The 26,533-nt window shown below is 40.1% G+C and overlaps 1 protein-coding gene across 5 annotated transcripts in view; it reads right to left on the minus strand.

The window, feature by feature from the left end:
* The window catches only part of ARID5B (AT-rich interaction domain 5B), a 124,186-nt gene that overhangs the window by 64,157 nt on the left and 33,496 nt on the right, over positions 1-26,533 (minus strand). For all 5 annotated transcript variants that reach the window (XM_062633988.1, XM_062633990.1, XM_062633989.1 and 2 more), the window contains one exon: positions 10,926-11,156. In XM_062633988.1, coding sequence (XP_062489972.1) covers positions 10,926-11,156 — 231 coding nt within the window. The remainder of the gene's footprint in view (positions 1-10,925; positions 11,157-26,533) is intronic.

The following is a 26,533-nucleotide window of genomic DNA, read 5'->3' on the forward strand; positions in this document are numbered from 1 at the left end:
AGTGTGCCAGTTTCTTAAAGACACAGCTATAAAATGTATGGACTAATTGTTGAGCAGAACTGAAGAGCTATTAAAACTGCAATAGTACAGCACTTCCAATGGTAGTCTATTATTTCTACATGATTGGTTTTGTACAGTCCAACTCATGCAGTGAAACTCTTAGATAAATTAACTCCTTCGTTTTGACATAAACATCAAAGGGAGAATTAAAGGAAAATGAACATTATTTTCTGCTGCTATTTTACACATACTGTTCATAACACCCATGCATGTTCCTGGAAAGTTACAAATTATTTAAATTGAGAAAGCCATTTGCTGTTTTATCAAGTCTGTAATATATAAAATTTGGCTCCAGAATTATCTCATTTTCCCATTTCATGTTTCCCTGTCATCTACATGGTAGAGCATGTTTACAGAACTTTATAACTATAATATACAATTCAGTCATTTCTAAACAGCTCTGTAAGAGTAAGGCTGAAATGTACACATTTTAAAGATTACTTAGTGAACACCAAACCCTTTCCCAGCTGTTTTAAATTTTGAATTTCCCAATAAATGAATAACATACTAAAAAAGCAAACATGATCTGACATTATTTAGTCTAAGTTTCTAAAATGGCATAACATCTGTAGCTAAAAACAATTTTGAATAACTATATTTAACTAGAGCAGTATTCTATTATTCATAGCTCATTTTCCTTACAGACTAGGAGACTTAATGTGGTGTTCAAGTATTTCAAACATTTCTTTTAATTGTTTAGTCCTTCCAACAGCCAAACTGCAGCAAAAAGGGAGGGGGAATCTTCACCCATATCTTTTTTATATATTCATGTGACCAACCCATGATCTCAGTTAAGTGCCACAACTGTTCATTAACACACATCACAGCCCCCAGTCAGCACTGCAAGCTTTGAAACCATGCCAGAAGCAGGGGCTCAACAAATGGCACTTTGACCTTTTCACTACTAACTTCAATCTTTATTAAAATATCTAAGATTTCAGCTCTGTCCTCCTCCTTTATCTGCTCCTGAAATACCTAATATTCACTCTGTAAAAGTTTGCTACGTTCTTACGTAATGATAGATTCCCCTTTGATTTGTAATCGGCTTGTGAAATGCCTTTGATTAAAAAAGAGAATGAAACATCCCCTCCCTCTGCCAAGCAACTCTAAATTCAGATTGCTCACTCATTTCCAGGGAAATCAAGCATACTGCCTAATATTAAAAAATCTCACAGCATCCAGGCAAGTTTAGCTTCATTTTCTGTTCCTCTTATTAAATTCCACCTTAGCAACACATGAAATGCTCACCCTGCTCTTCGCTTTTTTAATTTCATGTTTGCAACTTTGCATCTCCAGCCGGAACATTTCGGGGGGGGGGGGGGGGGGGGGGGGGGGGAGGAGGAGGAGGAGGAATAGAGACTGATTTTTTGCCCAGCAGGGTTTCCTTTCCCTACTATAGTCACCAAAATGTGCAGTCCCATGGAGGAAAATGTAACTAGAGACAAATAGGGGCTTTGATCATTGTTATGTGCTCAAACATAGATTGGAGGGGGTGGAAGAAATCATGTTTTTTTTTTTTTGTTGTTTTTTTTTTTCCCTTTGCCTAGCAGTAAGTAATTAATTACATATTAAGAAAAAAATCAGAAACAGTTCATGAGTCATTTATGTGTTTTCATTCTTTGTAAGCGTTCTGGCACACCCTATATGCTTCATTTCTTGCTTTAAATAAGAAAGTACTGGAAAATATGCATAGTATTTGGAACCAAGAGGAATGACATATTAATTTGAAGTTTGCTTTGTGCAAGTTTGCATTTTCCAGATTTGAAATGAAACACTGAGGGAACCTAAAACTCATTTGCAAGTTTTAATTTATACCCCCCTTCACCCACAGATTATCTAGAATGTATAAACTGTTAATTTAAATAGCGCAGTGAAGTATCGTCATTAGGTGGCTTAGTTGCCTGGGATACTACTATCAGCCTGACCAGTAGGGAACCTGGGAAGAACAAGCGCGGGAGGGGGGGAAAGTAAACAAAGTAATGAGTAACAGTTACAGCTCCTTAAAATGTGTACATTAACCTCAGTATTGGGCAACTATTTGCTTTTTCGAGACAGCACCCTCTGATTGAAATAATGATAAATATTTTGGAAATTCCATCCGAAGCGAGAATGAAATTACTCAAGTGCACTCTGGGAGAACAAAGCTTTTTAGTATACCTTCAAATGAACTCAGGTGAGTTTACAAATGGCCTATACCTAAAAGACCATTAACTAAAATTACATTTGTTTTTATTGAAAGACAGCCTCAAGTGCTGACATGTAGTATATGACATGTGATACATAATAATACTCTTAAACCAGTTCTGACATAATATCTCCCAAGGCATAATAACCACAAATGACTGCTTTAGTTAAGAACTAGCCAGAAGCAAAATAGATCCATGTAAAAGTAGCTTTAACCATAAATACCTCAACAATATTTTATGTCACTTTGTAAAAAACTTAAAGTAGTCCCATAATAATTAACAACAAAAACTTCATGTTCTTTACTATTGTATGGTGGTTGTGAAAGGTTATTTCATAGTCCCGCAGCTGCCAATGCTGTAAATTATGCAGGCACCAAGAAGCATTAAGGAGAAATAATAGCAATTTAAACAAGGCTGACGTAATTCACGATAAACAGTCATTGGAAAATATTACAATGTTGTCTTTTTTGAGTGGGTTTAATCAGAAGAATGTGACCATATTCTGACACAAACCACTTCTCTTTTCCATTGTATAGGCACGAGAATAGGGGCCCTTCCCTGTGTGCAAAGGTCCCCCCTGCTCCCAGCCACTCTGAGCCCTAGCACCTCGGGGATGCTGCTCATGAGGCCTGGGATGCCAGTGGACCAAAAGCTCTCCAAAAACAAAGCTCAAGTGTCTGGGCAGGCCCAGTGGTCCAAGGGAGGCACCGAAACCAGGGGGGAGAGTCAAATGGGGATGCTCTAATGAAGGGATATTGGGGGGTGGGGGGAAAAGATGGCTTCAGAAATGAGAACATGTATGATGGACATGGCTTACACTCAAGATGAATGCAGCCGGGCTTACTTTTCACTATAATGACAGAAAGTCATTTTGATAGCTGCACCATAAAACTAGCCATCAAGTGGGAATCTTATATAGGAGGAATTAGTAATTTATATCTACAATCATTTAGGGAATGGACACCAATAAAACCAACGCCTGTGTAACAGATGACAAAACACCATGTGATAAGTTACATTTATCAGGCACAGAAGAACAGCTCACTTATTAACCCTTCATTTGCTGGAATGACACATTATTTCTCTGCCAAACTCCAGCCAATAAAAAATGTAAACCCCAAAATACCATCACACAGTCACTACTCAATTAAAAATTAAAAAGGAGAAGCAGCTAAAAGCGCAGCTCTCAGCTCTGCCACGGAGTCTTCAAAGGAGCAAGGATACCTCACCTCCCCTTCTGTTCCTGCAGGGAGGCCATACCGGGCACCCCACCCTCACCCACACAGCCCTGGCGCTTCCTCAAGCAGCTGGGCACATGGCACCGCATGCTCACAGGACCAGCCCCTCTCTCTCCTCTACTGCTATTCAAGGGCACCTGAAGAAGTAAGGAGCCATACCGATTTCCCAAGTGCCCTTGCCTTGGGAGACGTGCTCTCACAGTGGTGCCAGGCAGCCGCTGCAGGCTTCTTAGGCAGCTACTTTTGTGCAGGACAGCCAGTCACCACCAGCCCCGTCTGAGAAGTGATGCCAAGGGGCCAGGGGAAATGGGTAGAAGCGCCTTTTCAGGCAGCTGCTGCCCCTCCACTCAGCATCTGCTGTCTTCCTGAGGGCAGTGGGAATGCGCAACCTGAATAAAATCAGTGTTCTCCATAAAGGAGTTTTGATTATAAAGTGAAAATATATCTATCTTAATATTTATCCAGGTTACAGCTATGGTTGCTGCTGAAAATGTACCAAAAAAAAAACAAACCAAAAAACAAACCCCAAAACCCCCACAACCAGAACAAATTAACATTTGTTTCTATTGAAGTTCTTGCAGACAGAAAGGTATTTTATCTTACTTTGCCACACATTACTTACGTTTGCTTAACAGCTTGCTGTTAACATTGGGTGACATTCTGCCCTTGGTTAACTGGTGAAAATCTTGAGTAACGGCCACTGAAGTGGATCGAGTTATTTTGGATTTACGCCACTAAGTGAGACAGAATGTGACCCCTTATCGGTGCTTTTTGCTTTGAGTATACAAATATTTTATGCATTTCAATGAGTGACAGAATGCAAAACTTGCAAATATTTATTTTTAGATGTATGGGGAAAAAGCAATTAAGAGCTAAAAATGTTAAGAATGAAGAAATCACTTAACAGAAGCAATTACGTTGGGCACATAAACAGCTCTGCCTTCAGACATTTTATTCAAATGCTGCAGAGCACACTATGAAATATCAATTGTTTAAAAAAACTGCAAGTATTTTTTCACAACTAAAAAATCAATCATTATAAACAACATCTGGGGATCATTAATATCTTACTCCACAGTTGAATTAACAAAATAAGAAAGAAGTCTGACCAGAATCCAGAACATTTCCAGATTTGCTTTTTCATGCTAAAAGCTTATGTTTGCAGAGGTGGGGAGGGAGGGAAGAGGAAATGTACATCTATCTATATTGTATATAGCACTATCATGCATTAATCATTACTTCCCCTCCAGCTATGTCCTGTTTTATTTTTGAGAGAGCTAAAATTTGAAATATTTAGCTAAGCCACCCTGCCCAGGACCTTGGAAAAGATTTGCATATTTTTCAGACTGTTGGAGATGCCACCATAAAACTCCATCTAAGGAAGTCCCAGTATCCACACTAATAAAAAGCCTCTATACTCTTCTTATTGAAGTTCTAAATGCTTGAACATTCTAGTCGTAGAAGAGCACTAACACCAATCCCACTCTAAAATCACATTTGTGTTAAAACAAAGAAGCAGAAAGTATCTATCTGGAAACTTCAGGGGGCTCTGAATTACAGTGATACTAATTACCCTGCAGGTAGCCCAAACAGTCAATAGCAATAATGCTGATACTTTATGACAGTTGAGAAACATTAAAAAAACCCTCACCCTTTCAGGCTAAAGTACAATTTTTGTACCAGAGCTGGTTTAAAAGAAAAGCCAACTTTGACTCACGCTCACACAAATAAAGCAAGCCACCAACAGGAAAACTGTACTTCATTTAGACTGGAAACATTCTTTCTTCTTCCCCCTTTTTTTTTTTCCTTAAGTCTCATTCCTTGCCAAGGTTTTGGTTTGTTATGTTTTTCCCCTAAACAACTGATTTTATCTGTGAGTCACAAACTTGTGTAAACTGAGATGTGTAACAAAAGCAAAGACCAAATTTCAGCTATTGCAGGAGAACGGTACCACTCCATATCCTCAAGTCATCAGCTCTCACCCTACACAATTTTTCTGGCACATGACCTACCCCTAAACAGTCCCTTCTTCTTCATAGCACTGTCTTGCAATGGCTTCCCTGGTCAATGAAAAGATGGAAGTCCTGAAATTCTTGGCTCAGAAACTCAGTGGCTAGGAGGGATGGCCAAGTCATCCCTCACTTCTAACCACTCCCTCCCAGCCCTGGAAGTGAGAGAACCTGCTTTCTGCATGTTTTACAGGGAGATCCAAGTTGTTGAAGGTTTGTTTTTTTTTGTTTTGTTTTGAATGTAGAAGATTTTTCCAATGCAAGTGATACCGCATTAAGGGTTCTTTTTTTTTTTTTTTTGGGGGGGGGGGGGGAAGGGGAGAGGAGGGAAGTGGTGACTGCAATGCCCTTTATACATAATTTTCTTCGATGAGCAGTTTTTCCCTCTGCATTGCTCACGCTATGGTAAAATGAAGAAATTTCATTTTTCAGAGAAAAAATTATATTAATACCTCAGCAGGATGTAGTTCTCTTACTTTTGCGTATGAAATGTTGTATAAAAAACTGGTCTCTACATGCAAAAATAAAACTCTTAATCTTCTTCTGGGGGTGAACAAGTGTTTACAGTACACCCGGGACCAAACAGCTTGTTTAATGGCATTTTGGACCCAGCATGCTGTAAAAATAACCCAGAATGGTTTAAAAATTACCAAATAGATTTTAAAAATCAAGAAGAAATAAGGTATTCAGTTTTCTCTCCCACTGCTGTTTACAGAAAAAGCAACCCCATGCTCACAAATGAAAGTGAGCCTTCTGGTTCATCTTTAGCAGTAAGGATTGATAATATTTATCCTGCAAAGCACCATGACAAAATCTTTCTGTGCGAGATTTTCACTTGTCAAAGCTGATGGAGCTGTAGAAATCCACCATCACCCAAGCACCTGACCCTTCTACTTCTAATGTGCCCTAAATCCCCAGGCCTGCAGAAGGTGGAGGTCACGTTGATGATGTCTGTGCAGACAGATCTCTGCACTCCCTTGTTGTAGGGGCACATAGACCACAGCTGGGTCACAAAAGGATCCATGCTCATTGATGTGCCCAGGAACTCAAGTCAATGCAGTGGAGCGGGCATGAGTCTGGTAGAAGGCCAAGTCACCTTCAGACAAGCAAATACAGAGGATGTGTGCTGCTCTAGCAACAAGTGCACACTGGTTTCTGCCCAGTGACCCTGAGATACATCTTCTGGACACACAGGCAGCTTTGCCTCCAGCTAGATCTCTTTGGTCTATAATGAAAAGTATTAGGATCCCTATTTTTTCATTCCTTCTCTCTTGCATCATGTATGACCACACAGCAAATGCCAGTAAATTATAAGCATTTACAAAAGTTATTCAGTAACAGTAACCCAAACAGCTGATAAATGAAAAAGATTTTGAAAGATGTCTTGAATTGAAATAAATTGTTCAGCTGGCACATACTATTTTCATTTTAAGGGAGCGGGGGAATGAGGAAATAGGGTTTTGGTTTTCTCCACATGCTAATAAACAGGAGCAGTTAGATAAAAGAACGCATAAGTGAACTCTAGTCTGTGCAGAGAACTAAAATGAAGCCATCAAGAAAACTGATCCCATTTGCCTGCCCTGCTGTGCCACTGGTCCTGATGCTGCTGCCACTGCTGATGGAGTCCAGCCTGAGCTCTCCCTGTGGCCCTTGCTCAGTGCGACGTGTAAGCCTGCATGGGCTGGAGGCACCATCACGCAGGCATCAAGCTTTTCTGCTTCAGTTCAACCATGGACAACTCTAGCCTCCTGTGCAGGTTCAAAATCTCAGATTTCTTGCTCCCAGACAGCAACAATTTCATTATCCACCTGGACAGTTTCATGCTGGTGAAGACCTCTAATTCCTCTTACTTCAGGAGGGGAGTAAGTATACAGTCTGGCTGTGGTCGTATCAATGAACTTTTGCTATCAAGACATCAAGCATGGCTTATATTCTCTGTGTTCTGAAAAGAAGCAAGCTTTTAGGCCTATCTGCATTCTGGAGGGTAACCTCCAAGGAAGACAGGTTAAGTAATCAGTAGTTACATCAACAGGAATGGGAGAAGGAGGCTTCCCACTTTGAACAGTCTTTCCTTTGTAAATGGAGAGCAAGTTCTTCCCTGTCAGGCTCCAATGAAACAGATGTAAATCTTTGAGCCTTCCAGATGCTAAGCCAATTCCTCAGCAGCCTACTTCTCCATTGGCCTCCTTGATGGGATGTTGTGGCACATTGAACCAAGCTAGAAGAGAATCAGAAAAGGACTCTGCAAGAAAAACAGCCCTGAGTATTCCTGCGTATATATGGCACTTGGGAATGTGCCACAGAGCAGCACACAGACGGGACAGAGACAAATACAGGCAACTGCAGTGCACTGGCTGTGGTAGCCCACACTGAAGCTGGTGGGGAAGCCTACCGCAGCCAAACCCTGTATTTCCTTATGTGGAAATACAGAAGCCATCCACACTGAACTGCCTGAGCTATCAAAGCATCTCTTCCAGCTATCCCTGGAGGAACTCACAGACAGGATCTACATCCACTTTCTACTTAAAAAAGACCCACACCAAACCCCACATTATTTACTGTCAACAAAACTTACTTTTTCTTCCTCATTTCCTTCTTTATTTATTTTTGTTAAACCTTATAGAATGGGGGAAAAAAGGAGGGAGTATGAGAAGGAGTCAGAACTGAAAAAAAAAAAGCTGTTTTCGTTCTAAACATATAATAAAAGTAGAGAGACTACTTCCTGGAAAAACATTTCTATTAAAACTGCCTAACAAGGACAACAGCTTATATGCTGCAGTGAGCGTGGCTTTTTGTACAGGTGTTTCGGGTATCTCACTTGTTACATGCTGTATCTGTCACACAGTATTCCAACATGCAAGGAACATACACCGCCTTCCCCAACAGCAGTGTTTCTGTAGAAGACCTGGCATCTGTATGGGAAGCCAGTGCTTCCCACATAAAGACATTAGTAGACTGTATTTCCCAACTTTTGTACTCACTTTAGAATTTGGAGAATTTCAAGTGATAAGGAAATATACAAGTTCCTGTCTTGCTCCTTCGGCACACTTCTTTCATTTGCAAGGTAAAAAATAGCCAAGCTCTTCAAATTAAATGTGTCTGGATCTCCTTACAGACACCTTTTAAGAATTTTAGTCATATTTCTGAAATCTGGTCCTCCCTCAGATTTGACTGATAAATACCAGCGCCTTAGAGTAATCTATTTATCTGCTGTACCACCCTGCCTCTGTTTAGCTTTAGCAGTCATCACTTTCCACATGTGACATCAATCTACATGATATCAATGTAACCTGTTTGCGTAACAAAGATTGTACATTTTATTGTCCTGCCGGTAAAGAAAAGGATAAAATAGCACTTTGCCTGTTGCCCTAACAAAGGTAGTATAATTGACACCATACACTTTGCAATACAGAAATAGAACCATACATTGGCCATTCTTTTTCTTCTTAATATAACAGGGCTTGCAAGTTTTACTGCATCATTATTTTCATACGAAATACTTCTAAAGACCATGGTTTTTTTTCTGGTTTTATAGGCATTTTAAAAATCCGCTTCTTAAACCAAACTAAATTTTAAATACACATTATTACTTTCTATGGCTAAGATTTCTGTGGCTCTGGTTTGATAATGAGATAATTGCCTTGCAAAGGTCAAGAGAATGGCATAGTTAGCTTTCAGAGACTGAACAAAGCACTTGCTATGGTTCACTAAGCGTAGTTTCTGCATCACTCCACATGCCTTTGATTCATCTATTACTAATATTCCATGATACGCTTACATTATGGATCCAACTATTTCAACAAACCTGTAATCAAGGAATGACCCTGAATAAAATACTCAACAGAAAGCAGATGGTACACTCATCAAACGCCTTCAAACCTAAAATAACCTTTTCCATATAAAAAGGATAGTCAATTAAAACTGAACTTTATATTCTGAGCTGGAGCTCAGAGTAAATAAAAATCAACATGATACTTTTGTGTTACTGGACCAAACTTCCAGGGCATTTCATTCATTTTTTCACCACCAGCACCCTAAGAGCAACCAACAGGTTTATCCATAGTTCATTCAAAGCCTGTAAATGTTTTGTGTGAGAATGAGCAGATATGACAGTTTGGGCCTGATCCTGCAAAAGCTTGACATGACAAAATTATAATTATTCAGAGCAGTAATGTGCTCCAGTGATGACATCGTGTGAGTAAGGATCTCTCCTGCCTGTTGGGAGTTGACTGGTGAAGCAGCAGAGGAGCAGTCCTGCGCTACCCACAAAATGCACCAATGCCATCAGCTGGGTCAGTGTTTTTCTGTCAACATAAAGGAGGCTTGGACTGGGCGTCAAGTTCAAAGCCAGCATGATAGATTTTGAAGAAAGAGGGAGATTATTCTCTGATCACAGACATCACTGAACCCCTTACCTCTCACTCCCACTATTACATCTTGAATGCATAATGAGAAATTCTCTAAGAGATCACAAGAGCTCCTTGCAGAGATGCAGGGGTCTTGCACAGCAAAGGTGCACCCATCGCTTTGCAAACAGACCTTGCTGGCATTAGCTGCAGTGCTCATTCATCAGGTGATATGGGTAATAAACTTAATTCTCACAGCACAGGTTCACAGCTAAAGAAATTACACTGGACCCATTGGTAGAATAACCCTGGGTGTGTACATAACATGAGTTCTGTCACACATTTAGCAGTGCATCCACTGCCCTTGGGTTGATCTGACACACACAAAAAATGTGTGAAATCACCTGACAGAGACCAGGAGTCAAATCTTGCAGCACTCTCTCCCAGCTGTAAGGAGCTGCAGAGTATTCTCTAAAACCTTTGAATTAAGAAGTCACCTCCCAGAAGTGTATCTGCACTTGTAAAATCAAACTCCTTGCACTGGCAAAGCTGCTGCTGAAAAAGCTCACATTCCAGGAAGGCCAGAAACACACCAGCTATAGCTGACATTTGTTTTGGGCCCTGGGAGCATACGTGCAGTTGATGAGTGCTCTGCAACAGCAATGGGATGTGCAGGGACTCACTCGTATTTTGCATTTGCTAGCATACTGCACCAACAATGACTTCAAAAAAACCCCAACATGATTTGTAAAGCTTCTGGAAAGACAAGCTATAGGTGAAAAGATAAGGTAGATAAATTTCAAATCCAGACAAGGGACCCTTTCACTTATACTGAGCAACTGTGCTACATGCTCTACCCATGTAACAGTATCTTTAATTGTGATAAACTCAAGTTGCAATACGAAGATCACCAGTGACTAGAATACTTCAGTCTCACAGAGGAAAGAGCACATTTAGTACATTACATTTCAAACATAAATAGTATTGTTTCATTTCACAGGAATCACATCTTCCCTTTGGAAATCAATGGAAACTTAAAAAGAAAATGTCTTTACTTTTGAGAAAAATAGCTGTAACGTAACTTACCGAACTCATCGCATATACTTTCATTTTCTATTAGAGTAGGGTGATCAAATGTATCCCGACAGTAGAAGATTTGGGGATTCTTGCTGGTTATTGCAATGCCCCCCAGGGCTAAGACAAACTGGTCTGTTAGTATTGACGAAGGCTTGTCCTGAATGCGCTTCAACATGGAACGATATCGACAGTACTGTGGGTAGCTCAGAATTAGCAGGTTTGAATCTTCATCATCCTCACCTGGAAGAATAAAATTAAAAAAACACCCTCTTAGTATGTCAGAAAAACACAAAACATGAGCTGTAACTCAAACATGTCAGAAAACCCATGGCCCACTGGTTCAATCTCTTCTCAAGACCTATCTTCTATAGCACAGTGGTTTTCAAAAGAAAGGTTAAAAATAGAAATAAAAAAAAAAAAATTATTGAAACAGCTTCTTTTCTGGCTTTCTGTTCAATTCTTCCACGCTTATCCACAAGGATGCTACCTGTATGAGTAAGAAAACAGCTCTCTGCAGAAGTTGGCCAACGGCCTGAATCAAAGTGCTCTACTTTGCCAACTTGGCTGCTTTGATAGAAATATTATCTGTCATTTTCACTCAGCTCCCTATACAGCCTTACTGAACTCATGTTTACACCAGCTAGCGTCTTTTAAAAATAATAATATGCAAGCCCAGGAGCATATAACTATCTATTCTCCTTTGAAGTGTCTGATACAGGCAACTACTAAAGGGTCCTGGGCCAGCGAGGTGGGCTGATCTGACCTGGTCATTGATGCTAAGCTAACCCAACAGGTGGAAATAACTTTCCTCACATTAACTGCAAATGCAGCAGGACTCAATAAAACACCTGCAGAGCACAATGAGCAAATTAATTTTCAAACAGCTCACACTGTCGAAATGTGGGGTCAAGATATAAAGCAATCTAGAGCTCGGACTTTTCCACTGCCTCAGGTTTTAGTTAATATTAGAAATAAAGGCGGCAGATTTTGAAATATCACAATCAAGTTTCATCATATGATAACCAGCAGGAAACCTAACAGCAAAAAAACCCAACCAGAGATGTAAACATGAGAAATTATTCATTTGCAGGTATGCAGCTGATAGTTAACAGCTCTTCTTTTTATGCTCATTTATCTCCTCAGGTGGGGTAACTGAACATGACTTTCCATGCATACCAATGAAGGCAAAGCAAGAGCATTCACTTTATGTTTTCTCCTGTACTATGATTACTGAATAACTCAGCTATTTCTTCTGCCAGAGACAGAAAGTCTACTATTTAATCCCATTATCAATACTGAAATCATCTTTCTTACCCTTAAAGTAAAAATCACTTCAGATATTGAAAGAAACTGTCATATCAGTTCACCCCAACTAAACACAGTGCCACAACTCATCCTGATTTGGTGAGGCAATGGAAATGTTAATACATAAAAGGCTAAACTTTAAGAAGTCTTTGGAAGCAGATATATCACCTAGAATGTCATCACTGCAGATGAATGCAATGCTGCAAAAAAAAAATCAGCATGGCAGACAGACTTGGGAAGTACTGCTTTTACAAGCACAGCTCCTGAAAGCCATCACTTTCAAAACCTCAGAACTTTCACCACTACCCTGATGTAGGTGGGGAGATCAAAAAAATTGTGTAAAAAAGTATCTTTAATACATTTTGGGAAACTGACATTACTTTTCTAAGAAAATAAAATGTATGTCCTATAACCACTCTGGTCAGTAAGGATGCTTTGGTCAATAAAGTCACACTTTTCTTTGTTTTCAACAAGTAAGTATCCCATAAGCCTACAACAGCATGATTGAGCCAATTGCTCTTGGGAATAATACGCTCTTTTCTTTATTAAGAAACTCTAAAATCAGATCACGAAAGTTGTTCTAGGAATTAACAAGCACATGATCCATCCTTTAGCTCTTTTGCGAGTTTCATATATGCCTGACAGACAATTATTACTACTTTATACCTTTGCGTAGATAGTAGAGAGCTGAATCTGTTGATCTGACAGCACTTTTCTTATGCCAGGTTGTGGTCAGCTTTCTAAACAGGGTGCATGTAAATGTATATTCCATATGCCTTTGTAGTAACCCATTAGTTTCTAGACAAATGTGCTGTAAATCCCTGTGCAGAATTACACAAACTTTCTACCTCTGACAACTGATGACTTGACTCAACCTCCTGGCATAAATTTAAATAAAGTCATTTTTTACAGGATCACTTTTATACATGCTTGTACAACTCCAATGAGTACTTCATGATGCATTTGTTTCCTTTCCTTATTCATTCCAGGTTCAACAGATAAATCTAAGAATGAACAAAGGCTGAATAAACTGAAGATTTGTTTAGTGAAAGACAAACAGAGTGTTCCTGGAACAAAGACTTTTTTTTCTCAACCATGCCCACGTGAGAAAAGAGAAATCAAAGTAGACCAATCCCTAATAAAATGCAAGCGCAAAGAAGAACTATTTTTTTTTCTTCTGGCAAAATCTAACATGTGCTGTTTAACAGTGGAGTGTATATTGCTGAATATTTTTCAGAAATATCTTACGAGTTAACTCTTAGGAGAAGCAGTGATTAAAATGTGGATCGCATTCCATTAAAGCCAAGAAAAATGAAGTAATTTATAAAAACATTTAACTGAGATCTCAGAAAACCAAGATGCTTTATTTCTGAATCTCATTTTAGCTTCAACTGAGAGAACATGGTACCTACAGTACACTGCTTGTAAGGCTCCACTGAAATTACTCTAATCCCATGCTTATATCATAATCGTGTGTTTTAATAACCCACTCCAATGTAATTTTTCATTTATTTATATATTTCAGGGCTGAAAACAGAGAAACTGTAATTAGGAGTCAAGGTTCCACCTCTGCCTTCTGAGCACTGCCTATATATGCATAGATGTAATCCAACAGTTCCTTTTGTGAGGGGTAAAGAGAGCTGGGATTTGGCACAGCCTGGCATTTATGTTGGATTACATGTTCTTCAAGTTGTCTTTGTAAGTAAGAGATGCATGAAATGCCAAACACAATGAATCTATGCAAGAACCGACTTTCAAATCAGCACAACCATTTTTAATATGTAATGCAAGACAATTAAAAGCCCCCAAAGAAAAAAATAAAGCCTGCTAAAAGCACGAATTCTTAACAAATCCATCCAGAGCCAGAACTATTTACAGAGAGAGCAGAGAAATAAAAAACTGTAACTCGCCTTTTGTTTGCTTGTTTCGGAAACATCAGCCTATAATGTTATTGCTAACCGCCATAATCTACTCTCAACATCAGTAAGCATTTTTTTCTTTAAAGACCTTCACACCAGGATTTTATAGAGCTTGATGGAAAAACTATGCATGTTCCTTCCTGTACCTAATTACCTCAACTGCAAAAGCTGCCAAGTATTTTGCCCTTTAGTTCTTTTAATCGTATTAGTGCAAATGCATCTGGATGCCAACAGAAACAAACATTTAAAGATTTTTGTTTAAAAGATTCCAAATATGTACGAGGCTGGTGCTAGGAAAGCACACTCCACTTCTTCCCAGAAAGCACAGTTATTTCTGTGGAAGAAATATGAATTTGTGCCTCTTGTAAGACTAAATGTCTAGTTTCAACCCAATTTAAGTAAAATAATGTCAATATGAACTGCTCTCACAATGATTTATGCTACCTTCTGTTACTTTATTACATTAGACATTCCTTTCTCTAAGCTTTATACTTTTCGCTGTGCTCCTAGCAACCACATAAAGGCTGAGCACCAACTTTACGCACCTGGCACCCTTCCAGGCTCGACTGTTATTGATAATTATATTGAAGTTTCAATTTAATTGCTACTCTGTTGTGACACAGAATATTTTTTGTAATTAGGCACTTCCCATTTTCTGTTCATTCATTTTCCGTATTACTGAAAATGACTTTTTTTCACCCAGAAAAACATAAGCAGAACAATGACACAGATAAGGGTATGTACATCTGTTACTATCATTACCAACACACTAATGTGAAGGGAAAAAAAAAAAGATTTAAGGGAAAAAAAAATTGTGACTATAATTTCTCGGAAGGTAATTTTCTTTTCAGTTTAAGTGCTCTTATTCTTCTTACAGTTACTCAATGATTTCCTGTTCTAATTACAAGACATTATACAGAAAGTCATTTTTAAAAAGGAAATGTACTAGAGCAGGAGGCTAAATAGCGTCAGTTGCTTGGTATGGTTTGAAATTCTGAACTTTTGCATCTCTTTTATCAATTCCCTGCTCAAGCTTTGTGCAATATATTCTATCACAAATCTACCATCTCTTCCGAGGCAGTTAACACAAATATATACATCAAAGAGGAAAACAGACTTGCAGTTAAACTGCAGGCAAAAGGAAAAAAAAAAAAGTTCTTTTTCCTCCTCACTGTAGCTGGTAAATTGGAGGCAAGCCAAGCCGAGGAATGGAAAATATTAAAAAGCAAAAAAAAAAAAAAAAAAGAAAGAAGAAAGCTTGATTAAAAAGCGAGAGAAGAGATATTCGGTTCTAAATCTAAATGAATAAGCCACAAACTATTTCATAAAAACATACTGTGACGTAAATTACACATCAGTATTGCACTGTTGTGGTTATTTTGAGAAATGGCTTGTACTGTAAGTCAGCTGGTAAAACCCCACCCTTAATGATTTTGTAATTCTCCATACAGCAATCAACTGGAGCAGTCATGAAATTGCCAAGAAGGAAAACAGACAGAGCTGTAGAGAGTTTGTAATAAAAAGATAATGTACTTTTAACATAACAGAAGTAGAAGATTGGTTTTATTAACTAAAAAAAACACTTAAAAGGTCCCAGGCCTGTCATTTGTTTTGATAAATGTTGACACGGATCTTCATAAGATAAGCAATGGAAGTATCAGGGGAACCAGATAAAATGGGACAATGCTTTGGTGTGTGGGTAGCAAACTGAGCAAGGGACTTGTTTGGGATACAGAGCGAAAATGAGAGAAGTCGCAGGGCTCTGCCCACCAGGCTCCTTTCCTGCACGATGCCCTTGCTACTCTGCCGCCTTTCATTACCTTCACTTACTAAGGGTGTCTCTCAGGGGCTGCACATATCATGATTAGTTTATCATTGCCTGTATGCATGGCTTTGACCATATCATCAATATGTAGCAGACACAGAGGTAACAGAGGATGTCCAGAGCGACTGGGAATGGCAAGGCTTAACTTTGCTAAATGATGTGGCTGTAACTCTGAATATGGGATGTCTCTTGACTATTGCAGACCAGTGTTCAAGTGTCACTGCCCTCCCAAGACTCTCAGCAACTCACAGGAGCACACATGATGGGACTCATTACACCTAATAATGCAGTTTTAGTCTATGACAGTTGTGCAGATTGCTCTGTAATCAGAAAGATCACCTTCCAACACGCTGTTTTATAAGACATGGATCAACTCACTCTTTGGAGCTACTACTCCCTCATCAACGACAACTAGGTTAGTCTGGAGTCTTCACTTCTAGATTGAATTAAGCGAGTTAAATTAATTCTACCTAAGAGACAAAGCACTCTCCTGTCTGTCTAAGTAAGGGTACAAATGCATGGTAAAACATCCCCTCCCAGATGATACACCTGCCATCAAGATAAAAAAGGTAAATCTCATCTGTGGCAATGGACTTCGGCTCTTCCAGCTCTTAAAATAGGATCTAATTCTTCCCTTGTGCTACTCCTTTGGCAAGGTCTTTCTGCAGTATGGGATGAGAACACAGGTGTAACAAGACAAAGACATGCATAGCTGACCCCTCAAAATCAATGACTGCAGGTCATGCAGGCTCTACACATCTCAAATGGACTGTTGTTCTAACAACCCAAAGGGAGATAGCACAGCTTTCCAGCAGACAGAAATGAACTTACTACACAATTACTAAAACCCCTGAACTTCTCAAAAAGTATAAAAGTAACAGAAACAGCAGAACAATGAAAGAGTAACCAGAAAGACAAAGAAACTTGGTCTTCGTGACCTAAAAACCTGTAAGGTGAATCGTTCAGTAAGAACACATTCCCATATCACAGTACAGCCATAATTTGCCAAATACCCCCAAATCATCACCCAGGTAACTACAGCTGGCCAAGAAGCAATGACAACCATTATCTGCATCTCTGGGTACTCCTGTGAGAGAAAGGATGGGTCTTCCAATGAAATTACCATCATAAAACCATAGAACATAAAACCATAGAATAGTTATGGTTGGAAAGGTCCTTCAGATCACCTAGTTCCAACCCCCCTGCCATGGGCAGGCAAACTTCGCACTAAACCATGCCACCCAAGGCTCTGTCCAGGCTGGCCTTGAACACCACCAGGGATGAAGCATTCACAGCTTCTTTGGGCAACCCATTCCAGTGCCTCACCACAACCACAGTAAAGAACTTCTTCCTTGCATCTAACTTAAACTTTCCCTGTTTAAGTTTGAACCCATTACCCCTTGTCCTATCACTACAGTCCCTAATGAAGAGTCCCTCCCCAGCATCCCTATAGCCTCCCTTTAGATACTGGAAGGCTGCTATGAGGTCTCCGCGCAGCCTTTTCTTCTCCAGGCTGAACAGCCCCAAGTTTATCAGCCTGTCTTCATATGGAGAGTAACAATAATTGACGGGAGAATAACGCCTGGCTTTTTGCTTGACCACTTCTCACATTGAAGCCTCTGTGCAGACACAAGGCTAAGAACCCTGGCAAGAATCCATGTCCCTCTGCACCAGGCTGCTGTGATCTAGGAGCAACAGCTGAGGAGTTCACATAGCTGCATCACTGTCACATAACTACTTCTGTATGCTCTAGCACACTAATCTACCTTCTCTCCAGTGATTAGGGAAAACTTATCAAACACAGCTCTTCCAATCCACCCTGCCTTTTCATTCCCACAGCCTTTGTTCACTCCAGTAACACCACCTGGTGTGCCTTAGCTGGCCAATTAATCACAAGACCTAAAAATATTAATCTAAGAATCATATTTCTCTTTCAGATAAATGCAAATACAGTGATGATGTGGCCCTATGAGACAGGACAGTAAATCTGCAGTTTTGGGTTTAAATAAATTTGGGTAAATTATTGACACAACAGGAATACCGCTTTGTTGGAAAGAGGCATGCTACTCATCCTTGTGTTGAGAACCCCCCTCTATTTGAATGTTAATGCAATCAAGAACAAAGGCAACATGTTGCAGGATAGGGAACACAGTGATTACATTTATGTTTACATGATAATGATGATGCTGTTAACCAGTTGCCTGTAATTCTTAGGTGGACATTTGCCTGCCTGATTTTGCTTTTAAGTTGATCAAAAGGCAAAAGCCACTTCTGCCAACATACAGAATAAATGCGCAGCCTTTCTGCATGTATCAGATATTTCTTTCCTTTTAAGGAGGAGACAGAGCTAATTCTCAGAATTTCGCGCCACTTCCCCAGCCCTCTGTTTTCTGTCACAGTGCCAGCAGAGCATCAGCCGTTCAAAGAATTCCTAAGATTAGTTTAACATTTGAAAGAAAGAGAATACTCACAAATCTACTGGAGATTGAAACTACTGTTCAAACCAATGGCAATACAGTCATTAAAAAAAGAAAAAAAGACAGCACATGGTTGAACATTTTACAGTCAGTGGTTTGGATCTCAGTTCTTCTACTACTTGGTGGAGACAAAACCGAGTATGTTGATCGATAACTGACAGTATGCTCATATCATCAAATCTTCCATAATATTTACTTCATTAAATCACTTAGAATTCAAATCATAAATCCAATTTTTGAAGAAGCTGAAAGAAATTTAATACTAAAAAAGTTTCCAACCAGGCATTCAACATTCTTTTTCAGACCCTAATCCAATATTCAGCTCCTCCTAACTGCAGCTCCTACCCTGCACTCCCAGGATCCTCCTGTACCTTAGGAAGCAGGTTTATGAGGTGTTTCTAGAATCAAAAGAGTAACTGACAATCGTCATTTCCAACTATTATACATCCCTTCCACAGGCCTCAAACTGCTTTATGGAGATGAGTAAAAATTATTATCCCCATTACACAGAGAGAGAAACTAAGACAGAGAAAGCTTAAAGGATTTATTCTGCAGCACCAAGCAACTTAGAAAGCAAGGGAGAGAGCAAACAAGATGGGCAAAAAAAATCATTTTTGGGGGGATTTCTGGGTGAGAGAGAGTTTCCTAAGTTTCCTCAAAAGGGAATTGTCTGTCTCTGGCCACCCCTGCCAGCCTACCTGCCTCCCGAAGAGAAAGGGGATGAACCAGTCAGGGGCTTGTCTCCTAACACAGCTATTTAAACTGTTTCACACAATCCCAGTCACTCCTTCATTTTATTTAGCTGTTGCCCAGCTAGGATTATATTCCCCCTTCACGGAGTGTTTGCAAAGCAGTAGTTTGCCCTCCCACAGAATGGTAGGTGATGGCTGCAATGATAGCACAAGAAAACTTACCCCATGCTGGGGATGCAGCCAAGTTCAGAGCTGGGCTGTGAAATCGTCTCTCTACCTCCCAAAATTTCCTTCTGTCCTCACTGCTCAGGTCACAGGTGTGGGACAGCCCATGTCCATAAGGCCAGGGGTGGCTACAGAAAACCACTCTGACATAAAAGATTTTTAAACTGCCCTATTAGCTTTCTAAAGCAGATGGAGATGGGGAGAAAGGGGGGAGGGGGAGGATTGACCGTAGAAGGGAGCACATGCTGCCTGTCCTCTTGAATATTCTGGGTCATGTGGACCATTCAGGTTGAATGTGCATAAGCTTTAAAACAAGTATTTATTCTGGTTGTCGTGGTTACTGATAAGCAGCTTCAATTCTGCTGATAACAAAAAGAAGAAAGAATTAAAAAGGGGAGGGGGCTGAAAACATAATTTGGTAATATGATGAAGCCAAGAAGAGAAATTCAATCACATTAAAAAAGCCAATTGTACTGTAAATGGCTCTGCCTCTGTATTTGCTTTTAAATCATCTATGGCTCTGACATGGCAGCTGCTTTAGTTTTAACAAACGAACAGTAAAAATCCCTTTTAATAACGAAAGGAAATAATGATATACTTTGCTTTAGCTGAATTCAAACATAATTTAATTTTTCCTGAGGTGAGATTTGCACAGGGAACAATCAGATAATAAGTGTTATCATTCTCATAGACAAAACTGAACCAGCACTTTGCAATTCAAAGTGCTATTTAATGCACCGTTTTCAGCAATCTCTGAACACCATCCAACATACCACTGAACTACACTTCAGTACGTACACATAAAGCCTGATCCTTCAAATACTTGAGTATGGGAGTTATGCTACAAACACAAGTACTTCCACTGCTGCTGTTACTGAAGTTACACGTTCCCTAAAGCGCCTTCACAGGGAGGGTCACATCCAGTAACTTCTCCTACAACACCTTCTCATCATCTTTATTATTATTACTATTACTATGATTATGTGTCTTGGTCTCCCTCCTTCTGACGTGTAGCACTGCGCAGAGAAAATACTGGAGAATGAAAAACTGGTGTTGCAGAGAAGTGTGCAACTGGAGCCACTGGCAAGAGAGGGACACACACATTTTTACAGCAATGACAACTGATCACTGGAACGAGCACAAAGATGTAACAGGTTCCCCTATCCAGTGCTCAAGACTGAATCTTCTTTACCTGAAGATATTCTCCAGCCTCATCTGTGGTCTGTTATTTGCCCTCTCTGCTAGAGATACACGACAAATCCATGTTTGATTGAGAAAATTTTAAGGCATGAAAAACCTGGGCTTAACATCAGAGTAACCAGGTCTCCTGTTGTCTCTTCTCTTTTTCACCTCCACACACTATCCAAGCACAAATGAGAGAGCAGCATACACAGCCTTATTTATAAGGGACTGTTAACGCCACCTCTTCCGCACAGCAAAATCAACTGCCTTCATTTTCCATTACCCACAAAAGTATGAGTCAAAGTCTTATCTTGGTGTTTCACATGGGGCCCTTTCACTATCATTCTGAAAATTCGGAGGAACTGCGCCCTCCTCGAAATAGCAATGGCAGAAGCTGCTGGCCTCAAAGCTGTGAAATGAGGGGTGGAGGGTGGAATGGTCCAGTGATTTAAACAGTCGAGCTCCATTTTTGATGTTTATGCCCTCTTTGAAACTTCTAATGAAGTAACAACCCCGTTAATTCTTGCGGGGTATTTAGTACATGTAAAAACTGCATTACCCACTATTTACAATTTGCTACACACAAGCAGTATCTGGCTCCATACAAAAATAACAAGCTCACTGTAACCCTCCGCTCCCTAACCATACTGCTGATTTCTCTGACACATGGAGAAGTGAGAATAATTACATTTTACTGAGTGCGTCTCATTACACGGATTTAAGTAAGATTTCCAAAGCTGAAAAAATACGCTTTTCAATTTCATTTGTTTCTAGCAATTCCCTCCGAAGACAGTTAGTAAAACCTTCAGAAATCATCATCAATATGGACAAAAATTTTACCCTTCTCATGTGGACATCTGACAGAGGGATAATAGGGTCTAGAAACACCACAGTCAGACGTTGCTTTTCTATTTAATGTTTCCTTCTGTGCCAAACATAATATAACAGACAAGTGTTAGAGAGACATGCAGGGGGGGAGCCTGAACAGAAAGCTTTAAAAGAGGTCCTTAATAGAGAAGCTGTATGCTTAGTCTTCAACAACATTCAATGGCAATTTATTTGCAGCCATTTTCTCATGTAACCTTTCACACAGGAGCAGATAAGATAGAGCACAAGACAATTTGTCAACTGCCAGATACGAACAAAAGAAACCATTTTTAATAAGTTTCAGTGGCCCCTTGTATTTGTTTTGCAACATGTTAATAACTTTTCTGGAAGCCAATCAAAGACAAGAAGAGAAAAAGAAGTCAAGCTGGGAAATAAAAACCACAGTTAAAGAATTTTACAGATAAACTTGTGTTATCATCTGCAGTGTAATAACGCTTAAATCCAGGAATGGAACAGAATTAGAATTAACATGATGCCATTTCTTAAAAAAAAAAAAAGAAAAAGAAGGCAAGTACAGAAATGCTAGCACCATGTACTTTTTTCCAAGCATTTGCTATCCTTTATCTCATCCCAATGTAGTACATACCTGTTCCCCAGTACAACCTTACTCTGGTTCCCCTCCTTCCTGGTGGCAACATGAAACTCAGCATAAGGACTATCACGAGGGAAGACCAGTTGGGAGCTGCCCAACTCCAAGTAACTGACCCAACTCCCCCACACCACACTACCCCAGCTACCTGGGGATTCTCACCTCCTAACTGAACCTCTCATGTTGCACCCTGAATTATTGCTCTGAATAACAAACCACATGTAGCTTCAATAGCTGTTAAAGGTATACAAATAAATCTGTGGTTGCTCACTTGATCTAATTCTGCATCAGAACAAAGTAGACTCAAGCTGAAGAGGAGTAACGGAAGAACGTGAAAAAGAAAAGGCAGCCAATGAACTCCCCCATCTAGGACATGAGGATGAAGAACTAAGTGATACGCACAACAAAATGAACAAACCAATTGTGCTGAAGTTCAGCAATGCCATGGCCTTCCTGTGGAATGAAGGTTGTATCATTAGGTCTTTCTGTGGCACAGCCTCATTTCTGTGGAAAAGGAATTAGTTGCAGGCATGTGAGAACTTGTGGGACAGTTGCTCCTGATCCCTTCCCCCTCCTGCAGGCACAAGAGAAGGTGCAGAGAGCTTCCTCCAAATGGTATCTACCGATACCTGTGCAAAAAAAGGTTTCTGCTGGGCTAAGGGACAATCATTGGACAAAATGCTCACACGAGCCCTCAGTCTGTTTGTAAGGGAAGAGTCTTTTGGTACTGAAGAAAAGTCAGAGTGCCTGAAGAAAAGTCAAAGCAATATACACTGAAAAATCTGATGAAGTGTTAAGCAATTTCATTAACATTATTAAAACACAGAAAATTCCCTTGGAAAATTTCACACAGGCTTTGCCGTTTTGTTGCACATTACTCACGGCCTGAGAGACGTGTGAGGAGCAAATGGAGAGAAATAAAGCTTCTCTGCAGTCAACTTGGACTGAGTCCTAGTCTCACTGGTAGAAAGACAGGCTTGTGGGCTTCAGTGAGAACAGGGCTGGGTCCTTTGAACTAGATTATTATGGCATCCATACGAGGTACAAAAGTATATGGTGAGAGAAGATGCAGCAGAGAACAAAAGGAGCTGCCGGTGAGATGGCAACCCTCGTTACAATGACAAAAGTACTCCCAGACTTCAGCTGGCACGCACCTGCAGAGCTTAGTATCCTATCCCCAAAATCAGATCTTACCTTCTGACCACTTTGCAGAGGACTGTTACACAGTGAAGGGTAAGAATACAACCATTTGCTCTTCAAGAAAGAGGAACAGCCTTCTGAATATGAAAGGGATCCCTGTGATGGGAACCTACCAGCCCAGACCCACATTCCTCCTGGGAACTCATACATGATTTCTCTTCCTCTTCTGCAGGACCAGGAAACCATTCCTGGAGAAGATGAGAAGCTGTGCTACCTGAATTATCTGAAAAGGCCTCAGGTGGAGGCAGGGTGAGAAAGGATTTCAGGACAAGTTATGTCTATGAGCTGAAAAGAATAAGCAAGTATCCTCCCACTCCTTTCTCTAGGCAAATGCTCTTTCCAACTTTTCAACAAGAGTCAATCTCCAGTGAATCTGCCCGCCCAGGAAGAGCCCAGCAGAGTGCTGCCTATCTACCAGAAAACACCAGGCGGCTTGCGCTTGGCTTAGGATGGGATACCCAGCAGAGAGGAAGGCTCCCAAGTAGAAAACAATCCTGCTGTACTATCTACTAGTATGGAACCTGCTCTAATAATAGATAATGCTATTTCAAAGCACTTAATGGACGCTAATTAGTCCTCAGGGCATTCTTATGAAGCAGGTAGATAGATAAGTATTATTTCCCTTGTTTTACATATGAAATAACCTCATCAGACATGTTCTGACTTGCTTAAGGCCACCGAATGAGTCACAGCTCAGCTCTCAGCAGGTCCTGGCTCCCAGACCTGTGCTCAGACCTCTCAGCCATACCTCTTTCACAAGTGCAAAATCTTTATTTCAAATGTGGAGGGAGAGAGGAAAGAAGATCAAGGAAGGGTGATAACAATGGGAAAAAATACTCTCTGGGAAAGAAGCTTCCAAAACAGCAACAAAACAGAGTCTGGTATCTATGGAATGCCAGATACCAAACAAGGAGAGAGATGAAACGCACACTCTGATACAAGATTGTAAGTTTCTGTTATATATCCTCTTCAAGCAGCCACAGCTATTTATTGTGATTTGAAACCACCACCAATGTCAGTCAAATAGCTTTAGACTCTTAATTTCTACAATGGTGAACATGCAAGGGCAGCAGGCAGCAGCCCTTGGATACACAAAATAAATACGCTTCATATGTACACGTAAGTTATGTGCCCACACCCACAAAGTCACACTGAGGTGTTGTTTCATGCTAGAAACCTTTGTGACTTTATATAGTAGGCAGGAATACAAAAATTGGTGGATTTTGTATCTCTTTGGGAAGAGCAGCAAATGGTTTCACCCACCATTTGTAAGCCAGAGCTTGCAAGACACCAGGTATTAAATGGCACACACTTCCTTGAACCATCTGCATGCTGTAGCTCCCACTACTTACTCCTCTTGACCAGTACAGAGCGAGCTGGGCAGATTATACCCTAACCATCAGGACTCCAAATCTGTTTTTCACATGCTTGAACATACCTCTCAGTGACACCTTCCCTTTCAGCCCACGGCCCCCCATCCCCCTGACTCCTTATGCTCCCCATAACCACATTGTGTTCCCATGCCTCCAAGCTCCTCATCTCCAGCCATGGCTGCTGGGGATCACCAGCACCAGGCAGCTACAACCCAGTGCTTGGGCCTGCCCGCCTCCCAGAAACCCACACTGACTACTGCTGGTCACAGGCTGGGATTACCTTTCTCCCATTTCTGCCAGGGGAATGCTATGCTGGCATATGCCCACTGCTCATATGGGCAGGCAAGTGATGTCTCCTCCATGGTAAGAGCTCAGCACTGTCCAGGACCGAGCACGCTGCAATGCAGGGTGATAAGTGGACCACTTCTATTCCAGAGAGGTGCTGAGTACACCAGCATACATGGGATCCACGGGGAGACAACAGCACTGACCATACAAGTTCTGCATTTCTTATTCCAGACACCCTTGGTAGTGCATTTCTGACACTCAACTAGACAATTAAGGGTCCTTGAGAAAGTGAATGCAGCGTGCCAGTCCCCCAGAACACTGACTAATTGTGCTAAAAATAATTGTCATTTTTGCTTCAATGAGATTCAAGGACCAATCTCCAGCAACCACAGGTTACGCAAAAGGTTACTTACTTTTCAGGGGAAAAAACCATTATTTGTACAATGCATTATCAATCTCAAATGGTGATGCTGAAGCACAAGTTTGATGAACTGTAAGCAGCATAATACAGCTGCTTTGCATTTTGATTCCTTTATTTATAGTCCACACCAAATTAATAACTCAAAAATGTTGTTTCAGGCAAAGTAATGGACACACAATAAAACTATTCATTTCCTCAAAGGTCACTCTAGGAGAAGCATACGCTGTTTAGAAGCCTACCAACAATGCCATCGTTCCAAAGAAAAGTGAAAATATATAATGAGCAGTTAGTGCCTATATCTGCATCGGAGATCCTAGGCTAATTTAAAGTGCAATCTTAAGGCAATCAATCATACTCTAAAATTACTTCATTTTCCAAACTGTTTACACTTTTTAAGTTACAAATCTACTTTCTGCTATTTCAACTCACGACTTACAGCTACAGATTTAGCCTGGCTTGGCTTGCTGCCAAACTCTAGTCATGAGGGAGCTAATGATCTGAACAGATCAGTGTTTTATAATGGAGAAAAGCGCATGTAAATTTCCAGCATGTCTGCAAGTAATCAAGGCATGCTGACTATAAATGAGGCGGCCTCACATTTATTTTAGGAGAAATATCTTAAAGCCCCACTTTTTATGCAGGGAAAAAAAAAAAAAAAAGAAAAAAGAAAAAAGAAAAGAAAAGGAAAAATAATCCTTTTAAAAAAGTACTCTCAGATTATTCCAAATAATTCCAAACAAAACTGCTAGGCAAACAATATGTTAAAGAATAGCACAATAGCTAATTTCCTTTAGTGTTTCTATCTCAATCAGATCATACCCTTATCATGGCAAGTTTGAACGTTAAACTCTGTAGTTCATGGAATCAAAACACAGGAGTGCTTCATATTACATTATAGAAAAATGAGCTATTCCCTACAAACAAGGTCAGATTTCTGGAATGCCCAAGGTCTGCATTTAAACAGAGCTGGGAGGAGGGGAGTCTTTGCCCACTCCACTCTCTAAAAAGCAGTGGGAAACTAGACCAGCAGTTTAAATTAATTTTAATAGTCAAAATGGTAGAAGGAGAGCAAGAAGTCTCTTGGGAAATGATACTTAAATTAAGCATGATCTTTATTGTTTCATTACAGTGGCACAGTCAAATAATGACTCTGTGTATCTGTAAAAATAACACCGAATCCTCATTTTCTAGCGGAAATAATTATTCTATTCTATCCTATCATTTTCTGCTTAC

This window comes from Pezoporus occidentalis, unplaced genomic scaffold (assembly GCF_034315485.1).
Source record: "Pezoporus occidentalis ecotype Australia unplaced genomic scaffold, CSIRO_AGI_Poc_V1 ctg41, whole genome shotgun sequence".
NCBI classification, from domain to species: domain Eukaryota; kingdom Metazoa; phylum Chordata; class Aves; order Psittaciformes; family Psittacidae; genus Pezoporus; species Pezoporus occidentalis.